Below are 26,661 nucleotides of genomic sequence, written 5' to 3'. Positions count from 1 at the left end.
GTCACTGACCTCAATATCTCAAAGTATTAATGGTCTTGAGAACAGGCAAACATGAATTTTTGCATTTGCTAGTATTTATTTCCAATGGGTAGAAAAAAAAAAGTTTAATTTCTAATATTTTTCTCATCTGCAGCACATTCTGTCTCATGATCACACACAGCACTTAATAGTGTGTTTAGGGATATGGTTCATGAATGCAGGGTCTTTGTAAATGATATATTTAAGGGTAGCATTTCCAGAACTGTGCAGCAACTGCCCTGTGTTACAAAGCCCCTGATGAGTTAATAGACTTCTGCTACAACAGCCAGAGATCCTACAGCATTTTCTCCTAAACTTTGCACAGAATGGAAAGAATATGCATGAGACTGTCCCCACACGCTCTTCAACAAGCTTTTGCAAGCACACATGCAGCTTCTGCATTGCAGCATCACTTTTTTCTGTCGTTCCTGTACTTAAGCTGGGAAAATCTACCAGTGATTTTGGTGAGGCTGCACAGCTGCTGTTGTCCTTCCATAATGGTAACAGTGCCCTGGCAGATAGAGGCCTCAAATAGTGGCAGGAGTTAATGAAAACTGACTATGAAAGTAACGTTTATAGTGCTGCTGTTTCATAGGAGCTCTTCACAGGCCTGTGTACCTGCAGCAATGCTTCTCTGCTGCATTTTACTCTCATGAGTGGGGTGTCTTATTACTGGCAACACATAGGTGTCTGCCACTTGACCTGCAGAAAAAACAGGCTGTTCCCACTCATTTGGGGCTTTGTTATATATTGCAATGAAGATTAATCAGCCTGGTTTCAGATGATAGACAATGGCACCATTGCCTGATGGTTTATGTGTTAAATATTACTGCCTCTGTATTCATTTGGCTTGTCTAACCCAGGGTAGTGTCCAAAATAGTATAGGCATGTTTCCCTACTTGCTTTTGTCATCTCAGACCATCAATACTTATTCCAGTCCTTATTCTATTAAAAATTGTCTAATAGCAACCTGAATATTCAATATTAAACCAATTCCCAATCATCTTGTATTGTAATTTCAAGCTCTAATCCTGAAATTGTTGCATGGTTCAGGGAAAGCAGAGTCCAGTTATAATACTGCTTTGCTTTGGTTTTTGTTCCTGTTTTGTCAGGTGCACAAAGAAGGCAGACTGTGAAACAGCCGACAAGGAGAACCACTGGCTGTGGAGCCCGAGTGGCACATGCATGACTATCATTAGTGCAGACCCTCTAAACATGAGTCGCAGAGCCCCTACTAAGGTATGACAAGAAATTACTTTTTCTACATGTTCTTAAAGCACATTGATGTGACTACCAGGTTGATGAATATCTGCATTTCTTTGTGCACAGTGGAAAATAGGAATAGGGAAGTGTTTGGGGTATCTCAATCTCTGCTGTTTCTCACAGTGCTCTTTCTCGCCTACTGTTTTTGCAGGTTGCAGTTCATGTTTTCTTCTGAGAAATACTTTTTTTGACCTTCTCTGTAAACCAAAAATGATGCACTAGTATGGATCATAAAGCACTTACACTTAATCTGAATATTATGAAAGTGTTGCACAATGTTGTATAACCCATAAAAAGTAATTGATAGGGGAGATTTCACGCTGCCCTTTCAGCTTACTTGAACATAAACTTAAGTAAGCAGCAAAGCCCGTCTAGGTGCATGGAGAAGGTAAATTCAGCATGCAAAACAACTTTGTGGCAACAAAACTGAGTCTTCAGAGTGTGACCACGGTGTCATAGCTTGCTCTAACTCCAAATGAAGCATGCCAGTGCAGACTGAGGGCTTCCTGGAGTGCTCAGCAAGTAAAATCAGTAAAATGGCTTTTAATCCCTTTTAATCAGAAAGCAAGAGACTTTCGTTCAAGTGACTTTAATTCCATTCCTAACTGATGTAAACAGCACTGTGTTAAGGCCATTTCTGTGTTGAACAAAAGTGTTGGTAGAGTGTAACTAGTGTACTTAAATTCCATACCTCTTAGTCCAGATCTTGTCAGCCTGTGTTGAAAGTGTCTGATGTCTCATATCAGCATCTGAGGCAAAAATGCATAAAACCCAAAACCAAACCCAACTTCAAATGAGCTTTTACATGCTGCTTCTAACAGCACTGATACCGCTGTCCCCTCATGATTCCTTTACTCACTAAAACTCATTGCAACTCATAATGTTGTGCCAGTTTCAGAGAGAAAGGGATGATTGTCATTTCTACTGGCAGTACAAAATGGAAGAAGTTAAAGTGTATAATTAACACACCTGAAGCATTAAATCAAGGACAGCATGCAAAATTTAATTTCAATTTTTTTCTTCTTTCCTTGATAAGTTTTCTCATTTTATTTTGCTTTTAGTTTCTCACATGCACTCTGGTACTTTCCTTGAGGAGGTTAAGATCTCACCATCATTTAGAAATCCTTTTTGATGATAGAACTCAGTGAGTTTCTTGCATGTAGGTGGAGTCTTGAGGAAGCCACTTTTCTGTTCAGCCCTTTCAAACTCCAGTTTTTCCAACCCATCCACCCTTGGTTTCATTATTCACCAGTAACACCCAAGTTAATATAATTTTAATTAAGTTTGTCAGGATTTAAGTGTTAACCACTCTGTTTACTGTTGCTAAACTGGATGCTGAGGACAACAATAAAAGGCTTTAGGTGTGTCTTTACAGACTTTTTTGTTTTGATCTAAGGCATTGACAGGACAAGAGGCTTTCGTACCAGTCTAATTCAGCATAGAACCAGTCTGGAAAAATTGGTAGAGGTGTAAGAAGAAAAGATTAGCAGGTGGGAATAAATAAAAATTGAAAAGGAGAACCATCTTCTGTGATACTGGCCAGAATATTGCTGCTCACCAAAAAGAAAAGAGTAGTTGAAATTCTCTGGCCATAAACCTTACTGGGCTCATTTCCTTCAGATATTTTACCCTTTTTAAATTTTGTTTCCAGGTGGAACTGACTGTAAGTCCATTGCCAACTTTGACTGAGAGTGACCAGGTCTTGTGTACGTTTGGTGAAACAACGCATTATGCTCAATTAAAAGAAGGGATTATTATCTGTGATCCACCTGATATAATTCCTCCAACACCAAAACACCAAGGTAAAGAAATATTTCTACCCTGCATATATAATAAGAGGAAAGAACATAGCCTGCTGCTTCTAATGCGATGCTCTTATATGAGCTGCATACAAGTATTTTTCCTCTTCCAGTCCCTTTCTGCAAATAGTCTATTGCTGAACTGTCTGTTCAAACTTTTTTTTTTTTTTTTTAAAGGTTTGCTCAAACTTTTTCCATTACTGTATTTACAAGCTGCAGCATTCCCGGTGTTTCTACCAGGAACCTGAAACAGGAGCTTGGCAGAGGCTTAGACACAGAGCCAGAGAGATACTATTCTCTGTTCCAAACAAACAAAACCCAGCTACTCTAATCTTAACTTAATCACTCTTGAGTTGTGGTGCCAGAAGAGCTGCATATGTGCTTCAGATGTGAAGTTTTTCATCTCTGATGCCTTAGTTTTGCTCTAGTCAGCTGAAGTTCAGTGGCTTGTTTTCTGGTCCAAGTCACAAGGCTGTCCTTTCTTTCATAAAGCCTTCTGCCCCTTCTACTGTGTGCCTTACAGCTTCTGCATTAGTAAGTCCAGTGGAAAAATATGTGATCGTATAATTAAAGACTGTATCATTGTTCTGAACCACTGATTATATGCTTAAGGTCTGTTGCCAACCATAATTCTTGTGCTATTTCCTAGATAGTGCTTTAGTCATGCTTTAAGTTCTTACATCTTGATGCATAAACACATGGGATAAAACTGGTTACACAGCACTGTTTATTTAAAAAAAGAATAAAAAAGGCAAACAAACCAACAAACACGTGCTCTTGCAGCTTGCAGAAGTACCCTTAGGATAACCCTTCAATATGTATCACAACAGCCATGAACTGTCAGTGCAGTACTTGGAAGCACTTTTTAAGATAAGCTTTAATTCTCTTAAGGCTGAAACAGGTCAAAATCCAGGTTTATTTGCAGAAAGAGTAATGATGTTAAAATCTCCCTCTTAAGTTTTAAACTAGCTGGGGTGTGTCATAGTACCAGATTATGCTAACTGTTCAAGCAGCACTCTGTTATTTAGGGCCAGTTCATGTTCCCTAAATATTTTGTAAAGCAGGACATAAAGCGACCAGGTTGGTAAACGTGACATCTTCGTATCTTCCAGCATAAAATGTGAGACTACGAGTCTGTCAGGGATGGCATTAGAGTAACTGAGTCATCCAGAAATAATATGCCTGTCTGGGTTGGTTGCACAGGGATCCATCTGAAAGGATGTTCAAAAGTAATATAAAGATGCTCAGAAGCTTGGCAGTCACTTCAGCAGAAAGCAGATGGTTATGAACACAGGCAGTGGTTTCTGGCAGCATGTGACAAAAAGTCCTGAGCCATTCGCTTACTGCTAAGAAATCCTGTTGAGTTCAAAAAAGTCTGGGTTACTTCAATAGTGTTTGGTTCCAAAGGGAATAGGGCATTTCTAGACAGTAACGATGTTTTTTATAGTCCCATTGCTAGGAAATCCCCTGGCATTCCTACCAGTCTGAAATATTCAGAGGATCCAGTGCAGGCAAAGGTGACTTCCAGCCAAGCAGTTGATGGTCTTCCAAGAACCTGTTCAGGGAAAGCAGAGTTTGAAATTGCTCAATAGCTTGTGAAATAGCTTGTCACATGGGCTTAATGACTTCTGCGAAAGGTATTTCAAACAGCTTCACTGAGGAAAGCACCAGTTTCTGAAGATAAATTTTCTACTCTTAGTTCAGTGATAATCCAGACAAGAGGTACATTTGTGGAGAAATCGTGTATGGCAAACTGGAGATCATAGTGCCTGTGGTAACTAAGCATTGCAGGGCATTAACCACAAAGATCACTTGCTTTAATTCATATGACGACAGTTTTAATCCACAAATGAAAGAAGTAATTTTACATGCAGACATATTCATATTTAAGAAAATGTTTTATTTAAAATGACTGTTCTTGTGCCAGTTTTCATCTGTGTTCAATAATCTCCTTATTCAGTTTTTTGTGCTCTTCTAGACTCTAAAATTCTAGCATGATGATAGCACCACTGAGAAACACTTTCGTAAAACAAAGCTATTCTGTAATTTTGCTTCTTCCCTTTATCCCATCTCTGCTTTTCTTCTGACAACCATGTGCCAAAAAATTTGTAAAGCTTAAAAAGACAAAACAGGGCTGATTGATAGATCTAAAGTATAACAGGTCATGAGATCCAGAGTGTCAACAGTATAGTTAAATATTTGCTTATGTCCTGTAAAATAATAAAAATATTATCATTGTATCATTCAGCTCAAGAATTCAACAGCCACTTAGATATTTTTCTTTTCTTTTGTGATAGATCATGTTTCAGTTCCACTTCAGTTAACCTTTGGAAAGAACAAGATATTTTTTGCATCACATACTTACCCTTTTTATGACTGTGAAGAAGCAATGAATCTTTTTGAAAATCAGCCGTAAGTATTTCAGCTTCTTAACTTAGGTGTTTAGGGCCTGTAGCATGGTGTTTCAGGTAACTGGCTGCTGAGTTACTCAATCATTTCATAATTAAGCTTTTGGCACTCTCAATTTGCCAGCATCCAAATTCTTTTTCTTACATTTTAATGGAGTTTAAAAATGGCTGAAGGGCACTAGGTGATCTGGTAACATAAAACATGTGGAATATGAATATTCATGGCATGTATAATTAAAAGCCAGTTCATTGGGTAGCTATGTCTGTAGCTGCTAATGTATCCACAGGTGGACATCTGCTTAGCTATTTGTTCCCTCAAATGGCAGATTGGTGCTTTGGGTTGTCGTTGGGTTTGTTGCGTGTTGGGTTTGTGTTCAAACAGGACAGTCAAAGCTGACCCTGCCCCTGTTTGCCCTGCTTGAGATGTTGCTGCCCAAGGGCAGATGCAGCCAACCCAAACCCCATTTCATTCATCCTCATCAGGTCAATCAAGACATTTAGTCCTCTCAGACTTGATCTCAGAGTTTGTGTGAGATGCTGTGGTTTTCTGCTCCTTGCTCAAATACTGAAGAGAGAAAATAGCTTCCTGGGGTTCTTGAACTGTTATTACTATGAAGTTTTCAGCTTAATATAGTAAGGATGCTGTAACAGATTTATCTCTCCTCCATAAATATAGATGGAATTTCATTTACTTTTTTTGTCAATGGAGGAACAAGCTTGTCAGTTTGTCATGACTATCATGTTAAATTTGTAGATGCTATTCCTGTGCAAGCAATAGATGGAATTGCCAGTGGGACTGGAAGAGACATATCTGTGAAGAGTCCTCTTCAGTACAGGATGTGATTAAACAAAATATGGTAATGTTTAAAAATAAGTTTATTAGGTTTTTATTAGTGAAATATTTTTTTCTTTTCCTCTCACATCAATTGGTTGAATTAGAGATTTAAAAATGATTCTAAAGTTAACTGCAGAAGTGTAATGTGTTTTTTTTTAGTGACAGTGCGGAGGTGGGAATTTAAGGGTGTGATTGAGGAGGGGCAGTGAGACTGAATAACTCCTGAAAGGATATTTTTGTTCCTTTTACTATTTTATTTCAATGGGAGGAACAAGATTTCAAGACTGGGAAAGATAATCACCCACAGCTTTGACATGTGCTGCAGTCATTTTTAGCATGTCTAATTTGAAAGGGTGTAATCAAATCTGTCACTGTATTTTAAGCATGAAGTTCTTCAGAACAATCATTCCATTGTCCGAAGGCCATTGGAGCTTGTTGTGATAAGACTTTTTATTTGGAATAACATAAAATGTTTCTCTCCCCAGGAAGAAGAATGCCCTCAGTTTCTAAATCCTAACCCTCCATTAATACCAATGGAGTACCGAACAACGGTGTATTTTGAGGGAAGGCATCTAGCTTATTATCAGGTAAGCAGATTAATTCAAAACCAGCTGTCATTTGAATTCCACTTAAACTGCAGCCACACCCCTAATGCATTAGTTTGTGTTCCTTGGAGATTCTGCTTGCAATTGTTTTTAAAGAAGGAAAAGAGCTACACATTCAAGTTTGATATAATATTGGTTACTGTGGTAGAGTCATCACCAAGACAGAATCAGAGCTGGACAAAATATTTTAACTACCAAACATAAGGCAGGGGGTGTTTAAAGAATGTAAGTTGGACCTACTGAAACACTTGACAATTACTTTTTATCTAATGAAATGAGGAGAGTTTTAGGAATTGTGAATGCTTCATATCTTTTTTCTAATTAAATATGCACCTTTTTTTTATCCTAGAATGAAATCATTCGTTGTGCTTAATTCAGTTTTCACTTTTCAAACAAAAAATGCACTCAGAAATTAAATGTTTCTCAGTTTGGATAAAACAGTTTTTTGACTTTTTTTTTCTTTTGTATGTGTAACCATCAAACCAGAAGATCAAGTATTTTCTCAGCTGTAGCAAAGGCTTCTCTTTCTCAGTATTTTCTTCCAGAAAGTAAATTATAAAGCTTCTAAGAAGTCAGAGTTTGACCCAACTTTATATTGTTTTATAACTTAGACAATGCATAAAATGGTATTGTTACTTTGATAAAAACAAAGCTTAAAACCCACTTCTTTAGATGATAGCTCAAGTATTGTTCTTAGTTTCTACTGTTTGTTTCTGTGTTGCCTTTGTGTAAATGTGAATTGATGATAGATATGCTGGAGACTGCATCGATTGCTTTAGCTACCAGTCATCTATCAAGGGAAAGAAAGTGCTCGGTTTTTAAGGGTTGTTTTTTTTTTCACTTTGCCAAACTGAAGTACTTTATAGCTTACAAAGTCCTTCTATCACCTCTGCTACACCTGCCAAGGGATGGAAAAAGGTAAACAGGTCTGGAGAGAAAGGTGAAAAGCAACCCTTAAGCACTACAATCATGTGAAGACCATGCTGTGTATCACTACACTATAAATGTATTGAGACCATGCGTATCTATACGTAGATATGTTCAAAACCAAACATGGTTGCTTGACAACCTTAAAATATAAGTAAACAAGAAAAAGCAATTTGATGAATTTGGTCTGTTCTCCAAGATGCCAGGACCTGTCCCTGGTAGGATGTCTGGCTGTGTGCAAGATGAGGCACACAACACTTGTCTTTAAGGCCACAGCTCTATTTGGTAAAAATAGAAAATTATTCCAAAGAATTTACTCACATCACATTTCTTTTGTTTAATGTTGTGAAGAGCTGTTTTTCTGCGCAAGATGAAAACCTTTCCCTGCTCCTTTGATATAAGTGGAAGAGCCCATTCTCTCTGGAGAACAAATTCAGGGCAGATGCATAATCTAGATGTGCTGAATTTGACTTCTAGAGGACCCTTTTCCTCCAAGGAGAAGAAACAACAGCAGGAACCCAAAACCTCCTACATCTGTGTTATCATTCTGTGAATAAGCACTTTAGTCTTTCTGAACTACTGGTAGAGAAAAGGGAATGAAAAAGCGTCTGTCCTTTTTTTTTTCCCTGTGAGGTATCAATTACATTTAACAAAGGCAGAGAACATCCTGTGAATTGAATGCTTTGTCATGGGTAGCAATGTTTAACAGTTTGTCTACAGACCAGACCTAGTGTGCATTTGTTTAACATGGAACTGGGAAGGCTTAAGTGGAATTCAAGTCTCTGTAAGTAGTAAGATGAATGCATAGGCCCTGGGCTGGAAAGATGCTGGGGAGCTATAGGTGTCACATGATGTCACAATAATTTTTCTTAGGTGAGAGCCATGTGTGAACGTCATCTCTGTCATGGGAGCAGCTCCATATATCCTGGTACAGAGGTGCATTTTTTAAGCCAAAACAATAATGCCTTCAGTGCCAGGACTTGAATAGGCACACACAGTGACTACAGCTGCATACACAGACCTCTAAGTATATGTGAAAACAGAGAAATAAGGCATGAAATAGTTGTAATCGTACAGGCACTCATGCCTGTGGGATCATGCTATCTGAAGCAGTAACTGGTTACTGGAAGTTCATTTGAGTAAGGGCATAACCTACTTTGGTAAACATCTCATGGAGGGCAGGGTGGCTCAGGAGAAGCCACGGATAGACATTTTGTAGGGTTTGGCCTGCAACCCAAATGCAAAATAGCATTTGGCTTCTCATGTGGAACAATTTTGCCATGGGATATGCTCGCATTACCGTGTGTTTGGAGCAAGCAGTCATGCAGCTATGAGCACATTTAAGGTCTTTATTGATTAGGACATTGGTATATATACATCTTCCTCCTATTTTCCTTGCCTAAATCCTTGCTTAGAAAAAGCAAAAATGAATGTTATGTTGTCACTCTGAACTCTATAATCTTGGTTTAATCTGTGTTTTGCTTAAAAAGGCAATGCACAACCTGTCTTACCATGGGTGACTAAGAACACTAGCCAGCATTGTGCGTATAAGCATCTCTTTTTCTAGGTGGAGCAGTGAAGGTTTGGGCTTAGTGAGTAGAAGAGGTGGATGGCTTCTAAAACTTCTATTGCAGAACTGAGGGTGGAGGAATTAGCTCACACATTTTGTACGCCCCTCTTAACTTGTGAACATTTATGGTACAATGAATAAATCTCCTCGTGAGCACATCCACTAGGTGGAAATAGACTAAACGAGGAGAAGCTGTTGAGTGTTTTTCTGCCCCGCCTTCCTCTGAAAGTAAGTCCAAGCTGTTGTCGTTCTCTTGGGCATAGCCTCATCCAGAGCAAGCATTTGAGAGGAAAGTTTAGTCCTGATCAGTCATGTTGCATGCAACTTCTGAGAGACATTCTCTGACTGAATCCTTGAAAGATTGGCACAGTAGAAGAGAGAGATGTACCAATATCAAGATAACTTTATTAGCCCTCTGAAGATTTTCCTGTTTGGATCTGTCTGTATCATGCGTGTCTGATGTGTAACCCACTTCCCAGTGTTTGCTACATGCCTCTCCTTGCACCCAGACTGCTGAATCTCTAAGCTCTGTGGCCTTCTGCTCAAGAGCCTGGTATAGCAACTCCTGATTTCCATTCACTCCAGGTAGCAGCACATTGAAACCCTTCCTCTCCCAGCACCTTCTGTTAAGTGTGTGGGAAAGCCTGACACAGCAGCAGCAGAATTTGAACACTTCTGAAAAACACATGATATATTGAAATATGTGGACTGGAGAAATTGAGGCAGCATCCCTCAAAATAGAGATTTGTACAATGCCTTAAAACTTAGAGTATGTAGACTTTTTTGTAAAGCAGAATGGGCTGTAAAACTTTCAGAAAAGGCTTTTCAGAGCTCAGTCAGTAGCTTATTTTCTATATGCATCTTCTGAGAAGAAAGAAGTGGAAGGTCTGCTATAATATAAACCTCACAGAGACTAGAGTGTGGCCATTTACCTGGCTAAAAAACATATGCATGTAAAATGTGTGCTCCTCCTCAGCCCCAAATCTTAGTGGGCTCTTGGGTCCACTGCCAGCCTTGTCACAGTGAAGATGTAATAGAAAAGGTTTCAACTGCACTAATTGGATAAACTTAGTGTTCCCTAAGTTACCAGTGATTCCAGCATTGAAGAAGTAGCTACAAATAAATAGGATAAGATCCTAATACATGAGTCTTAGATGACAGCAGAAGACAACTTACTAAGCCTCAGAACAGGAAAGAGGAATCAAGTAACCGTTGGTTTTTTGCCATGTACTCCAAGGCTGAAGTGTTTCTAGATGAAAGCAGGAACGAGTTCTTTACATCCACAGAATACATCAAAATGAAGTTCTCATGAAGTTCAACAAGGCCACCAGCAAGGTTCTGTACCTGGGTTGGGCAATACCAAAAACAAACACAGGCTGAGCAGGGACTGGATTGAGAGCAACCTTGAGGAGGACTTAGGGATGTTGGTTGACAAGAAGCTCAGCATGACCTTTTTGTGGCCTTTCGGTATATAAAAGGGGCTTATAAGAAGGATGGAGAGAGGCTTTTTACCAGGGCCTGTAGGGACAAGACAAGGGACAACGGTTTTAAACTGAAAATAAAAAGTGTAAATTTAGATAGGATGTAAGGAAGAAATCTTTTATGATGAGGGTGGTGAGGCACTGGAACACTTTGCTCAGGGAAGTCGTTGGTGCCCTGTCATTGAAAGTGGTCAAGGCCAGGATGGATGGAGCTTTGTGGAAGGTGGACTAGATGATCTTTAAAGTCCCTTTCCACCCAGGGCATTCTATGATTCTGTAAAGGTGAAGGTGTCCTTGTCCTCCTGGGGGTTCTGGTTTCCTAAGTCTCTACCAACAATAGTGTCTGAAAATATACTTGCCACGTACTTTGTTATCTGGTTCTTCTGGCAAAGCTGTCTGCACAGCTGTCCTGTGGGCTAGAGCAGAATGACCCAGCAAAGAAATAGTGTTGTGGGGTGATGTATTTGGCTCAGTTCCTCAATTGAATCACAGAACAGCTGAGCTGAGTTTTTTTGGTGCAGCACAGGTCTGTATGCAGCCTAAAGGCAGGAATTAATGGATTTAGGGCCTAGGGAGAAGAGAAGGGGAGAAAGGTGTCCATGAGGCAGGAATATGCTTAAGCTGGTGCTGCCATCAAAGATTGTCCTGTGAAATCACAGTTGGAGTTGTGGTGAGGCAGGGGAAACAAAGCCAGCAAGATCTGACAGATGTTCATTCCAGTTTCCTGTGCAATTCTTGCATTCCTGCTCTGCCCAGGATCCCTACAGAGAAAACCTTAAAGGGCAGAACTCACACAGCTCTGTTAATAACACATCTGATGTGTGAAGCCATCCAATATTCACATCTCTTGGCTTTTTCCTATTGCTCCCTAAAATGGAATGCTAGATATATCCTGCTTTATTTGTACTGCTTGGTGCTTCCACCTTTAATCAACCTTGGAGGAGCTGCAGCAAAGTAGCAGATTGCACTGGCTCAGTGTTTTGCTAGCTTTGTTTTAGAAGATGACTTTAACTGGTTAGCCTTCTCCATTTGGTCTTATTACTTCCAGTGCTGAACAGGATATTGTCTGGTCATATTTTCTTACAGTTGGTGATGATATATGAAGCCTAAGCTGAACTTTTCTCTTCCATAGGATAAAAAATTTGTGGTAGGAAACAGCCAGTTTGAATTTGAAGCTCCTGTTGATGAATCAGATGAAGGAACATTTTCATTCATGAGTAAAGAGGTAAATGCACAAATATGATTAAACTACCAAATATATTCTGTTCTTATAGTCCTGTTCCAGTGCCCACGTGTCCAGAAATATACAGGTAACATTGGTTTCTCTCAGAGAAGAAAGTCACCTCTGATGGAGATTCTCCTTTGGCAGTAGCAGTCAAAGGCAGAAGCTTTAGCTCAGAGCTCCTGAGGTCTCCCCTTAAAGACCCCAATCTTTCTCCTTGATTTCTCTACCTATGCAATCCATGGATTCATTGAACTGGCTCTGGAGAAATTCGGGACCATTAATCTTTTATTCTTCACTTTTTATGCAACCTGTTGAAACCATCAAGGATAGAAGTTGAGATCTTAGAGCTTTCTCTCTACACACTCAAAATTATTATCCTTCCCATATTTTCATCTGTAAAAATGGGAATGGTAACAGTATGTTGTTTGGCTACTTAATAGCTACGTTTCTTTCACTCTGGTTTATTCTACAGAGAAAGGAAATAGTATTTTTAAATAAATAGTCTATTTACCAAGCTCAAAGTTGAACTCACAAATGTTATGCTGATTTTAACCTTTATGTCTTACAAGCTTACTAACAGAGTAGTTTTGAAAACTAATAGCATTTATGCGCCATTTGAGCATAGCACAAATAGCACAAATAGCATTTGCTTCATAAAGCCATTGTATTTTTCTTTGCTCTTTTCCCTTCCCACCAGTTGTTGTTGCTGTTGTCTTTCAACATGAGCAGAAGCTCATGTCTTGGAGCATGTGAACCTTGTGCTTTGGCAATAATGAGGGGTTGCACTGCAAAAGATGCAAGAGATTTCCCCTCCATGTGGTGCGAGTCTGCCGTGTCCACAGAAGTAATTGGACCAGATGGTGTGGGAAGGGAGAACTCAGCAGGATCAGCATCTACACTTACTGAATCTGAACAGTACCTTTGCTACTTGGATACTCATAACCAAATGTAAATGAACTTCATGAAAAGTGAATATTCAGATATTGCTGTCCCTTGGTACTTGACAATTTTGATTGTGAAAGATTAGGTTCATTATCATTTTTCTATAGATGTATTTGGACTAGATGAAAAAAAAGACCATAATATTTGGAATAGTTTCTAAAACCTTCACAGCTCCGATTATTGAGAATCATAGAAAACACATGAAGTTAACCTTGCCAAATAAAGGTATAGATATCTCTATTTTGTCATCTTTTCCAGTTCTCCTACAGTGCAAATGAGACTCTGCAACTTAACTTATCCATAAGAACAGATAAGGTCAAGATTGACAGCAAACTGATGGGTAAGTAAGAATATGGGATTAATGGGAGGTTAATGGCAGTAAATAATCTGTCCCTTCTTAATGTGAATAAAAATGTTACCTTTGTAGGTTTTACTGGTTTGGGTGAAACAAATCTGACAGTTCAAAAGTTATTAGGACTAAACTCCTTAATTAAACATCAGTGTTGTCAACAAGTTTGCTGATGACACCAAGCTGGAGGGAAGGGATGCCGTCCAGAGGGACCTTGAAAGGCTTGAAGTGTGGGCCAATGCCAACATCACAAAGTTCAACAAGGCCAAGTGCAAGGTTCTGGATGTGGCTTAGGGCAATCCCAAGCACAAATACAGACTTGGAGGAGAATGCATTGAGAGCAGCTCTGAGGAGAAGGACTTGGGCATGTTGGTTGACAAGAAGCTCAACATGACCTGGCAGTGTGCATTTGCATCCCAGACAGCCAGCATGTGCTGGGCTGTATCAAGAGAAGCCGACCAGCAGGGTGAGGGAGTTGATTCTGCCCCTCTACTCTGCTCTTGTGAGAACACACCTGGAGTTCAGCAATGGAGTCCTAAGTAAGACGTGAACCTGTTGGAGCAGGTCCAGAGGAGGGCCACATGATGATGATAAGGCTGGAGCACCTCTGCTGTGAAGACAGGAAGAGGGAGTTGGGGATTTTCAGCCTGAAGAAAAGAAGGCTGTGAGGAAACCTTATTGCAGCTTTTCAGTACTTAAAGGGGGCTTATAAGAACAAACTTTTTAGCAAGGCCTGTTGCAATAGGACAAGGTGTAATGGTTTTAAAGTAGAAGAGAGGAGATTTAGACTAGATATAACCAAGAAACTTCTTACAATGAAACACAGAAACAGGTTGCCCAGAGAGGTGGTAGATGCGCTACCCCTGGAAACATTCAAGGTCCAGTTGGATGGGGGTCTGAGCAACCAGATCTAGTTGAACATGTCCCTGTTACTGCAGGGGGTTTAGGCTCGATGACCTTTGAAGATCCCTTCCAACCCAAACTATTCTATGATTTGCCAGTTTGCTGTGCTCTGAAGAGCAACTTAAAAGCAAAGTTTCACAGTTCCAATGTACTTAAGCAGCTTGATTATTATTTTTTTTTTTCCAATGGCCGTTTCGCTTCACCAATGAACTTTCCCTCTCCAACAGCAGAAAGGGGATCCTTCTCACTGTCGTTCATATGGACATCACCTGAAATCTCAACTTTCAGCTGTGTCTCAGCTCAGACAGGTTCTGCAGTCTTTATGTCTGCTGGCAATCAGCAATACATGGAAACATTCAGCGCACTTTCAGCTCAAGACTTTATTCATTAATTTCTATGGCAAAAAGAAGTATAATAAGTGGTTTATAGCACAAAGACTTGGTCTCCAATATAAAGTCCTTTGTAAATATACATTTATTTCTTTCAACATACAATGATGAAGCAATTATGTCTGCGAGCCTAGTCCTGAGCTAAGATGAGGAAGCTCCATCAAAATCAGTGGAGCAGTACCTAGAAGCTGGGAGCTACCTTACATTCCTTTGAACTGAAGTTTAAGGCACAATACTGCAAAAACTGGGAGGCAACACACTTGTTACTTGTGTGATGAACCAGCATCACGAAAACTAACACTGTCACCAAGTAATTTCCCCTACAAATTAAATTTTCAGACCATATTTTTCCATCTGTACAATATTTAAATTTATTCCCTTTCTTATTGGCAGCATAGAAGTATGTTTTTAGAAGATTTTCCCTATGGCTCTGTGTGCAGTGTTGAAAGCACTTAAAAGAGGACCTGGCATGAATGTTACAGGGAGGTCATATTACAATCTCACACTGTCTTAATTTCCATTCCAAAGGCTGTGGTGTTTAGAACTGCAGAATTTTGACCAAATGTTCCCAACATCTTTTTTCCAAGACTGAGAAAAATACTAAAAAAAAAAAGAAGTAGCTGAATTATTAAAGAAATATTATCATTCAAATTGAAATATAGAACCCATGCAAGAGGGAAATTGAAAAATTGTCAGCAAATATCTCTTTTTGGTATAAAAGGGATTTTTTTAATCCAAATTATCTCCTGCTTTTAAATTTCCTTGCCATATGAAATCCAGAGCATGGTTTTGTACATCTCGAAAAGAATTGGCTTTGGGTATGCGATTGCTGCTGAGAAGCACCTTTGAACCTGCCAGTGAAAGAACCCTTTCTTTTTACACTTAGTGAATGCTAAGTTACGATGGCGTTTTTACATCTCACGCCATCAGGGGTTCTGAACAGTATGAAATCCAATATATCCTTTTCATCCTTTGTCCTTTTTATCAATGATTTCACAGCTGGTATCTCAAGGTGATGGATAAGAGTCTGAATCTAATGAGTGGCTTGCTGCTGGTCCGTTTAATGAGCTGATCAGTGAACGGGGCGGGGGAGGGGAGTGTGTTTAATGCTTTAAGGCCATAGCTTTTTCCATTACATTTATGCAACTGGATGTGAGGGACATCAAGATGTTGCAGTGCTGACATTGTTTACTGAGGGGTGGGATGAAAATCCCTGTCCAGCTGATGAAGGGTAACAAGGTAATTCAGTAAGCATGTTCCCGTGCCATACCAGGAGGTCATGGGGCAGTGTGGGTAGGAAATGGGGGTTTAGGGAGGCAAGGGGAAGATTTGCTTAACAATGTTACCTGCTCAAGTTCCTGTTCAATAGCAACCTTTCAGAGTGCTGGATTAAGAAAGCAATCCGGTTCCTTCAAAAGCAATTTGCAGCATAGATGCTTTTCCCCAGCACTATGTTCACATCCAATATACAAAATGAAGATTTAACACATAAACTGTTGAAAACATTGCTTGGGTTATGTTTGTTGCTCAGTGACTTCCATATCGATGTGCTCACTATAAGAGGTAAATGATGCTCCTCCTGCTTTGTGCTCATCGATTCCTTGAGAACTCAAGATAGGGGTTGAATCAAACGGGTGCTCTTTCTCATTGATTTATTGTTGCAAATGCCAAAGTCCCTCCATTTCGCATATACCTCCAGTGGTGTGTTAGCTGAGTTTTTGCTGGTAAAGCTATCTGAAATCAAGTGGATATGCTGATTAAATGCAAGAAGGATTAAAACCAGGCTTCATCATGGCATTCAGTGTAAGGGAAAGAATAAAAACATGTTATTTTATTAAAGACTTGCTGTGAAACTGAATTCTGAGGTTTTTAAATATGCAGCTTTTAGAAAAAGACTGTTCTTATGAGGTTATGTACTCTTATGCAACTGTCAGAGAGACCGTAGCCAAGTTTGGGGCATCTGTAATATTGTTCATGCCTACCAGGGAAATAAGGGCACTGCTAAAAAATAATGGAAAAGCAGCATTCTCATTTTACTTTTTCGTTTCAGTAGAAATCTGACATGGTAGCCTCTTGGAATTAGATTTTAAAAGCTACTGCTGCTGCTGTTATCTAGGAAGGTACCAAGTGCATTGAAATGTTAGTGACTGGAGAGTGGTTTCTCCAGTATCGTCCCTAGAGTCCTGCTCCTCTGAGAATAAAAGCTTTCTTTAAATAGGCATTTTTGATGGCCTTTGCCATATGTAATCTCAAAGGGATTTATCCTAGTCTCTTTTGCCCACATCTGTTTACTTCGCTTTGCTTCCTACATCTTTAAGGATGAATCTCCTTTGAAAAAAACCCAATGCCAGTAAGGGTGCCATTTATTGAGACTTAATGAGCACATAAACCAGCTTATCACTACTGGAAAGGGGAGATGTTGAGTCTGTCTTGCACTTCCCACTCCCATCTGTGAGCACATTTAACTCTTGAAAGAGCACAGGAGGAAACCTGGATAGTTTTCTGCTGTTCTGGTAAGTTAAGTGGATTTACAGGAAGACTCAACAAGTGCCAGAGCCTGAGTGGTAGAGGCTGTATGGCCAGGAAAAAAAAGAGAGTGGAGAGAAGCAGGCAGGAAGGGAAGGAGCAGAAAAGGAGGGAGCAAGAAGTTTCCCTCTTTACAATAATAAGCTCGCCTTCCCAGAGGAGCACGGCACTCACACGCTGGGTAATCTGTGCAATTTGCATGCTTCCCCTAGAGAAATGGGTGGCATCTTTTCAGTCTGCTTTCTTCTGGGTTAGCTCTCAAGTGCATCTCCAAATGTTTTCTTGCAAGCCCAGGCTTTCCATATGGTGCCGAGCCACCCAGCTATGTCTCAGCTTTGCATCTATTTAGGCAAATTAATTTTGTTCAGTGACTGTGCATCATGCTAGAGATTGATGGGGGCCAAAACAAGCTTAGTGTCTGGGACAGTTGGTGCATGATTCATCAGTAGGACTGTTAGGCCTGATTTCTTAACTCAAAAAACCTAGAATTAAACCCTGCTGCAGAGTGAATAAAGTGTACATCAGGATGGCAATTCAAGACGAAAGGGAAAACAAAAGGAAGAAAACAGAGAAGAATGGAGAAATGAAGAGGTATTAACTTGAACGAAGGATAACACTTCATTAAGTGTTAACTTTCTATCCAGTTCAGGCTTTAGTGATGATTTTGGAAAGGCCCAAATGTCCTGGAAATAGCCCACAAAGGCAGCTCTCTTCCTTTAAATAAGTGACTGGCAGAGGTCCCATGCCAGCTGATGTCTGTCCCTATTGACACCAATGCAGAGTTTATACCCTTCTACATCTGACTCCTGGTACGCCAGGAGGACCTGTTCATTTGAACCAGTCTTTGAACAGTTGTATAAGCAGTTTTATTGAGGATAGTCAAAGAAAGGACTTTGTACTTAAATGTTTTGACAGTGCCTGAGTAACAAAAATGCATTTAGGTTTTACTTGATAGTTCATTCATACCTCTGCACATGGATAGATTTCAGGTTTTCCATACAGGGAAAAATACAGTTTTCTCTCAACATCATTCATGGGTTAAGTACAGAGTGTGCATATTCTTCACATAGCTCCACTGAACTTTGTACATAAGATTAGTTTTCCTTCATATAACACACTGAATATCCTTAAACCAGAGGAAAATGTCTAAGTGCATTTACCGCTCATATTTCAGTGACTCTGTACAACTGCTCTTACGGACGAAGCGACTGCAGCTTATGCCTCGCGGCCCATCGCGACTATAAGTGTGTCTGGTGTGAAGAAGATGGCAAGCCCGGCAAGTGCGTGTATGAAAAACTCTGTCACGCTCCTCCCACCGACACGTGTCCTCATCCAGAAATCACTCGCGTAAGATTGCTTTTTTCTCTCCCTACCAGTGTATTATTTTTCAGAGGAAAGCATCCAAGCAAGCTCATACTGAAAGGCAGGGGTTTTTTCTTAGGGTGTTAAGTAAGCCTCTGCAATAGCTGCAAGGGAATAATGCCGGTAGTGATGTGTGAGAGAGATTTGTAAAGACTCAAAATAAGAGACTGAATGGAGTCTTTGAGACTCCTTGTTTTTCAAGCCTTTTCCTCAGTGTGCCAGAAGCCAGGCTAGCAGCGTGCACTTAAACGTGGCACTTGATTCTTGGGAATCAGCATGGATTTTTTTTCTCTCTTGAAGTCCTTTCTACCTGAAATAAGTGTGTAAAAGAGGTTCACTGCTCCTGGAACTACAAGCACTCAGCAGGCTCATTAACAGGCTTCAAACACGACTTTTAAATAGTGTTTAATAAGGGAGCAGGTTGTTTCTGCCTCACAAACTGTTTTCCAGGTGTCATTGATATTTTCCAGTCCACACCAGAATCAAACCCAAGGCTGTAGAAGTTGAATGTAAGGAGTCAGAGAGACCAAATGAGTAACTCTGAATTACTCTGTGATTGGAGCATTCACCCAGGGTGAGGGAAGGGTGTTGTCCACACTGGTGAACCAGTACCCTAAGCAAGAAGTAATAAATTCTTGTCCTTCCCAGCAACAAGCAAAGGCTGTTTTCCTGGGCATAATTGTCAAGGAAAGCATGGCATGTACTTCCACTGAGCAAATCTAAATTGCTGCAACAGTGGTATCAGTACTTTGAACTTCAGACACACCGTTTGATGAGAACATACCCCAGGCTATTAAAGACGTTGAGTATGGCAGAGGTTGAGAGTTATAACAGCGCTGTTTCACTCAATAGGAACTGTTTAATTCTGAAACCTGTGGCTCAAACTGGTAGAGATGCTGAATCTCCTGAGGCTGCACAGTTAGGGGTGCAGTCTGGGTACAGGCAGACCAGCAGCGTGCTGGAGGAGGTTGGCCATGATGATGTGTGTAAGAAGAAATGGTAGGTAAACAGCTGAGGTCTGCCAAGGCAGGCAAACACCCTAAAATCTCAACAGGAAGTGTGGAGAAGGATACTTGTGTGGTACCTGGTCTCAGATAAAGATTATTTGAGTGGGAAGGAAAAGGAAAACAAAGAAAAAATAAGAATGTTTTCACCTGGGGTACTGTTTGTACATGGGTGTGGATTAAATACTAAATTTTTTTTTTCAAAGCTTTTATTAGCCTCAGATTTGAACAAATATTTGAAAACATCTACACAAGCCATTAAGTCATTTTTCAGCTAGTTTATTTATGGTTGAGTGCAAAGGGATGGCCAGCAGGCAGAAGTTTCAGGAAGTTGAACCAGCGGGAAGACAGAGCAAGTGATTCTGAAGCTGGGCAACTGGCAGCAGCCATGTCACTGTGCTCAGACTTGCTTAGATCTAAGAAGCTCAGATTTTGGTGGAGTAGACATTAAAGTCCAGACTTTCAGAAGCTGCATTTGTTTGGCTTCCAATTACTGCATTTGGGGCTCTGCATCCTTCTTGATACCATCCTTGATGGTAAACTTGCAGCCCTTCAAAGCTGGAGACCTGAAAAGGTCTTGCTGGAGGTGCTGCAAATATTACATAGGAAAGCAGGTTAATCTCCCAACAAATATTCAGAATTCAAGTGCCTGTTTGGGCCATATTTCAACCTGGAAGAAGTCCAGGAAGAAGTCCAATTGCAGTGGAGAAGTCCTCATTTTAATTGCAAGTTATTTAATTAGCATCAGCCTATGTACTGCAGCATCCTACCATTTGATGCAATAAGGAAGATCAGAAAAAGCTCCATGGAATCATTACAAAAGGAGCCTGATCCATTTGTTTTTCAAAATCACAATGCATTACTGGAGGATGCAAACTTAAAACAGAGTAAACACCAAGCAAGAGTTTTGTATATAACTGTGTGCCCCAGGAGACACAAAATCTGCTGATGATGATACTGGTTCTAATGTAAGAGGTGATTAATTAACATTAAAAAGTTAAATAGCATGTTTTTGTATGGGTCCTACAAGAAACGTCTTTTGAAATGTGGGTAAGTTAAAGTAGTTTTAAATAAGATGGAAGAGCAAGATGGTCAGTGAAGTATTTAATTTCACTTTTTTTTTTTTTTAACATTTCCTCATGCAAACACAGATTGAACCAAAAACCGGACCGCTAAGTGGTGGAATTCTTTTGACCATAATGGGATCTAATTTGGGAATAACAGCAGAAGATGTAAAAAATATAATGGTGGCAGACAAGGAATGTCTTTTCAAAGAGGAGTTCTACTCTGTCTCCACAAGGTAATTGCTGGATACTTTTCACAAGATTTTAGAAGAAAAAAGAAACCTCTATGCATTTTCAAAGATGATCTTCCTGTGATTATAAAAGGTTATCAATAGAAGAAAGAACTAGTGTGATGTACCTGCAATATTTCATAGTGACATTTAAATCTATTTAAAATTGTTATAGATGCTAATACAGCAACAAATTTACAATAGTGTACTGCCATCCTGCTTCTGATTGATTGAATTTTTTCCCTTATTCGTTTGAAAAGCTTTCATAAACTGTAACTGCAGCTATCTCAAGACTATTTATTTGTTTTTAAATTAAAGGCATTGTAGGTGTGCATCTAGTCATTAAAATCTTTGGTAAATCTGAACCACAGTGCAGCCAAGCATGCAAGATTTATGGGGAAGTAGGCAAAGCAAGAGGAAGTTTAAATGTTTCTGGTTTAGTCCAGCCGCAAAGCTTCTTTCCTAGGGGCAGGGAGGGAGCTTGGCTTTAGGGTAGCTTTAGCTTTAGATGGCTGAATTTCATCCCAGAGCCAACAAGCCCATGGATGTTGAATGGACCAAGCAGGTTGGTAGATGCTTTGAAGATAACCTGTCACACTGTTAAGGTTATCCTTAACCTTAGTGCCAAACTTAACCTTTAGTGCCAAAAACTAAAACGAAGTGCCTAAATTCTTCTAGATGTTTACTACAGATTATCTCAAGCATCTATTTTCAAGAGGGAAATACCCTTTTGATATTAGCTAATAAAAAACATAGCATGAAGGTTCAGTAGTAATATTAATATAAAGTAATATTAAGCATATTTTAAGCAGTGTGATCTTTCATTCACTTTTGATATTTATATCTGCAATTGAAACCTTGTCTTTCTTTCTCTCCAATTAATTTAAAGTGTACTCCAGTAACTTTTTGCTATTTCTGTGGCATGTTTTGAAAGGGATTTTGAAGATGCTTAGGTGATTTTTTTTAGTTCTTGAAAAATATTTAGCTTTAGTCAGTTTATGGATGGAGCATTTAGAAGCTTCCCAGGCCCCTTGGACTTAAGAATGTCTATATAGCTGTTTATCGCTTACTGCTTCCCAAATCCATTGCCATCACTTGTGTGTTTACATCTACATCACCATCTACAAAATTCCCAACTCTTTTACAGTCATCTTTTCCAATTCCCTATTTTCAGTGTTTGCAAAAGCTGCACTGAATTGCAGCATAGCCTTACAAGAATTTCCCCAGCCTCTTGGCTTTTTCTAAAGCTTTTTGATATTTTTAAATACATGGAAAGGAGCCAGAAGTGAGATGACTGGTTCCTTGTATCATAGCAACATTACTGGTTCCCTAAGCTCTGCCAGAGTGGTAATGGGTGCGAACAAATGCAACTTGCATAATGTCATTTATCAACAAATTAGGGGATTTGAAGGATGTTCTCCATTAGGGAAGCCTTGAAAAAGAACTTACTCAAAATACCCAAATAGATATCTACAATTTTCTTTCTTTATCTTCCTACATTCTTTTGGTTTATTATTACCTTCTTTTATTTAATTGAATTTTAAACAAAATTAATAAGTGCCTAGCCTTGCTCCCCTATCCTTCTGCAGTAAAAAGCTAGTCATTTTTAGGAGACAGTTGCTCCCGGGGGCAGGAAAGCAGTGAGATTTAAGGCACTTAAGGCTGCTTTCTGGCTCTGCAATGATTTAATTGTTGGCCTTCGAGAAGTCGTGTTCTCATTCTTTGTAGTTTTCCATTTGTAATGTGGGGGAAGGGAGGCCATGCCAATGCTGAGGAGGGGAGGGAACTTTTCTCAACTAAAATCCCTGCTAGCCATGCTACGGCGTTTCCCCCCCACATCTCCCAGCCCTGGCCCCCGACTGCTTTCCCTAGCTTGACATATGGTAGAAATTCCTCCAAAGGCACCATTTCCTGTTTCTGCCTGACAAGAAGATACAACTTCCAAGAATACAGTAGAGAGATGATGAGGAACAGACTCAGGCAGCCGTACACATGCCAGGACATGCAAGAATTTAAAGAATTTTGTCCATTTGCCAGTACCCAACAGAAAAGTCTGGAGTGATCTGCAGAGGGACTTTACAATCCTTTTATTATAAGTCCCGATTTAAGTACATTAAACCCAGTAATTTAGGGCTGTTGGTGGGTTTGTTTTGTTTTGTTTTTTCTATTTGAGTTTTTCTTTTTCAAGTAGTATGCATTGCTTAAAGAAGAACAGCAATAATCCTGCAGGGAAAAAGCAATGGAAGTGAGCAGTGATCCTCAGGGTGTGTCCTATATGAAACAATCTGCCTGCACAGGCTGCAAACATTATATATCTCCTTATCTAACTGTATTATCAGCTCTCCATTAAGCATTTGTCCCAGTTTCCAAGTATGTCGAATCCTTATTGCATTTTCATACTTGTATTCTGTGGATCACCTGTTTGAAATAAAAATGTGAACATCCTAGCTATCATTCTGCAGCAATGTTAGTTAAAGCAGTGTTTTCTTGGCCATTGGTCCTTGACCTCTGATTTTGTGTGGGTTATCTGAGAATTTATTCCCAGATAACAGTAATTATAAAGGGAATTTGATCATAGTTGTGAAAACACAGTAGTTTAAAGATGAAAGATAGCAGGATGTGCAACAAAAGTGTCAGCAGTTAGGACACACAAAGTTATAAGACAGCTGACAATCTGATTCTTACAGCAAGGGAGTTCTTTGGGTTTTTTCAGCATCACGAGTTCCAGTGAAACCCTTTTGTAGGATTGGTGCATCTGACTTGTGGGCTGAATTTGAGTCTTCTGTAGAAGGGGCCTCTACTAACAGATTGCTAAAGTAGCTGTTGTGTACAGTGCTCAGGTTTCAATTTTACCTACCTTTAGATAGAAGATTAAACTATTCTTGGGTGTTTTTGCTGGGAATGTGAGGCAGCATTCAAGTACCTTGTGTAGGATAAGGCAAAGTTAGTGGTTTTGCTGGAGGTGTGTGTGGTAGGTCACATACATTACATTGGTATTGCAGCTGTTACTTCTAGCAGATAAACTTACATTCTTTCTCGCTAGGATTGTATGTCAAGTTGGACCAATGAATGAACCAAAGCACGGCCAAATTGAAGTTAACATCAACGGAAAACTGGGTAAATCACCAAGTGAAGTGCTGTTTACATACCAGGTAAGTGCACTTTTTTTTTCAGAGACCTGTTTTATACACCGTGCATGACTTAAGTTGGAAGTTAACCTGTTAAGCACAGAGGCACAGAGTTGCTTGTGTTTGCCTTACAAGCTTTGTTTCATCAATAGCACTGTCATTCAAGAATGTTAAAAAACACATAACTTTAGCATTTCTTTATACAAAGGGTGTGCCAAAAATCTATTCTGATCAATAGATCCAGGGTCTCAAATAGCATGTTGTTGTTTGCAATTCAAGTTAAAAAGATGTGGTAGAAAAGAAACTGTAATGAACTTATTCAGTAGTGACATAATATCTCTAAAGTGTCACTATTGAATAAAAAAGAATCAGCACTGCAAAAACTTAGGTATTCTGTAGAAGCACAGTTGATGCACTATTTTAATCACAGTGTTTAGTCTAGCCAATGTTCTTAATTACAAGAAGGGATGCAGAGCAGCTAAAGAATAAGTAATGAAGGTACATTAATTTTCTAATAATTTATTTCATTCAAAAATATGTCATGCAGAGCCACAGACAGCTTGATGCGTGTTCATATCACACATATGCTTTGTTTTCAGTGTCACTATGAAGGAGAATTTTTTCTGTGTCTTAATTGGTTTACCCTAAATGTGGCCCTATGTTATAGCTGGTCTGCCCTGTGGTTTAGCAGCAAGAAGCTTTTCTGTATCTATCAGGTGTTCAAAATTCTTAAGATCCTGTGATTGTGATAGTTGAGAGGTTTAAATAATCTCTGTCCTCATATTGATGTTTAAAATTACACCTATAAACTGTAAACCTATAAAATATAAAGGGTGAGTTAGGGTTTTATCTTCTCCCTTATTTCTACTTCTGTCTCATTAATTCTTGACATCTTGTGAGAAGGAAAGGAGTCGACAGTAAGTGGTGGAGTAAGTCAAGAATGACATTCACCTGACAGGAGGATACTCTTGTTTTCTCAAATCAAGTGGGTTTTTTCCATAATTTCCAAGCAAATAATTCCTTTCCCTGGTGATATCGCTGCAAAAAGAAGAAAAACCACCCTTTTTGCTTGAAAATGTCCTCCGTTCCATTGTGGAAATGTAGGTTACAATCAAGTCTTTCTTCATCAATTTCGTTTGTCTTAACCAGAGAACAACATAATCTCCCTCATTTATGTGTTTGTGGTCTCTAGGACAGACACTATCATGGTAAACCCTTCACGAGATGAGAGTTTGACGTGAACCAATTGCGTTGCGTACATTTTACACCACTTTTCCTATGCTTCTGTGTGTAAAGATTCTCCCATGGTTTGCATGAAAACCACATGAAGATGTTATGGAGTGTGTTGAAATATAAGCTGAAGCCCCCATGTAGGCTTCAAAGCCTGTCTGTGAATTTTTTCTCCTATCATTCCCTGCTCAGCCCATGTGGGAGATGAGATAAGCAGCCACTTCGCTACTTAAGGGAAAGATTCTTGATTGCTCATCAGTGAGGCACTAGGAGAAGCCACCGTGCACAGGCATCATCCCTGTGAATATATTCCTGCAAGTCCAAGACTCCCTGTGTGCCTGTCTCTGCCTGCATTGAGGTTACTGAAATATCAGATATCTAAGCTAACTGCTGATAAAAAGCATTTTTATTTACTGCAAAAATCTTTCCATGGGGACTCTATTTACAAAATGCAAAGCAATGGCAAGTAATACAGCTCATGCCTTAAAACTGGTGAAATTGGTTTCCAGTTTCATTTCTCTTAGTTTCACAACAAAATTAAGCCAACTGTGCAACTGCATTAGGATTAAAGTCAGTACAGGGCGGCGCATTGGCACACACTTCTACAAGCGTGACACGAGCACTTTTGGTGTGCGGACAGACAATCAGAGCAACAATCACATCAGTTGATGTCTTAAAAGCTACAATCTTGTTTCCCTTCTGTTTTCAGGCACTTCTTTGGTTACTTCTTTCAGCAAACATGCGACATCTGTGCTTTGTTAAAAACCTCTTCTATTCTGTGTATACAAAGAAAAGAAAATACTTTTCTTTCCAAGAGCCTTCCTAAAGTAAATTTTTTATTATGTATTTCCACCTTTCTTTGGCACATTGTCTGGCTACCCTCCTGCTGGTGATTATCACAGAATCATAAAATGGCTGAGGTTGGAAGGGACCATCAGGGGTCATCTAGTCCAACCTCCCTGCTCAAGCAGGGTCACCTAGAGCGCATTGCTCAGGATTGTGTCCAGAAGGCTCTTGAGTATCTCCAGGGAAGGAGACTCCACAGCCTCTCTGGGCAACCTATTCCGATGCTCAGTCACCCTCACAGTGAAGTTCTTCCTCATGTTCAGGTAGAACTTCCTGTGTTTTACTTTATGCCTGTTGCCTCTTGCCCTATCAGCTGAGATCACTGAGAAGAGTCTGGCCCCATCCTCTTGATACCCTCCCTTCAGATACCTATATACATGGATCGGATCACCCTGAGCCTTCTCTGGGCTGAGCAGACCCAGCTCCCTCAACCTTTCCTCATATGAGAGATGCTCCACACCCTTAATCATTCTAGTAGCCCAGAGCTCCAGACATTCCAGGTGTTCTCTCACATAAAGGTCAACTCTACCGCCTCACCTTCCTGTCCTGTCTTTCCT

At 39.7% G+C, this 26,661-nt stretch overlaps 1 protein-coding gene across 7 annotated transcripts in view; it reads left to right on the top strand.

Annotated features, from left to right (window-relative positions):
- The window catches only part of PLXNB2 (plexin B2), a 258,286-nt gene that overhangs the window by 187,037 nt on the left and 44,588 nt on the right, over positions 1-26,661 (top strand). For all 7 annotated transcript variants that reach the window (XM_030479224.1, XM_030479220.1, XM_030479225.1 and 4 more), the window contains 10 exons: positions 1,131-1,257; positions 2,933-3,083; positions 5,378-5,492; positions 6,243-6,345; positions 6,809-6,910; positions 12,039-12,131; positions 13,332-13,413; positions 18,415-18,587; positions 20,758-20,906; positions 23,944-24,052. In XM_030479224.1, the coding sequence (XP_030335084.1) occupies positions 1,131-1,257; positions 2,933-3,083; positions 5,378-5,492; positions 6,243-6,345; positions 6,809-6,910; positions 12,039-12,131; positions 13,332-13,413; positions 18,415-18,587; positions 20,758-20,906; positions 23,944-24,052 (1,204 nt within the window). The remainder of the gene's footprint in view (positions 1-1,130; positions 1,258-2,932; positions 3,084-5,377; positions 5,493-6,242; positions 6,346-6,808; positions 6,911-12,038; positions 12,132-13,331; positions 13,414-18,414; positions 18,588-20,757; positions 20,907-23,943; positions 24,053-26,661) is intronic.

The sequence above is a fragment of the Strigops habroptila genome, chromosome 3 (genome assembly GCF_004027225.2).
Source record: "Strigops habroptila isolate Jane chromosome 3, bStrHab1.2.pri, whole genome shotgun sequence".
Classification (NCBI taxonomy): Eukaryota; Metazoa; Chordata; class Aves; order Psittaciformes; family Psittacidae; genus Strigops; species Strigops habroptila.
This window is presented reverse-complemented; position numbering and strand designations above follow the sequence as displayed.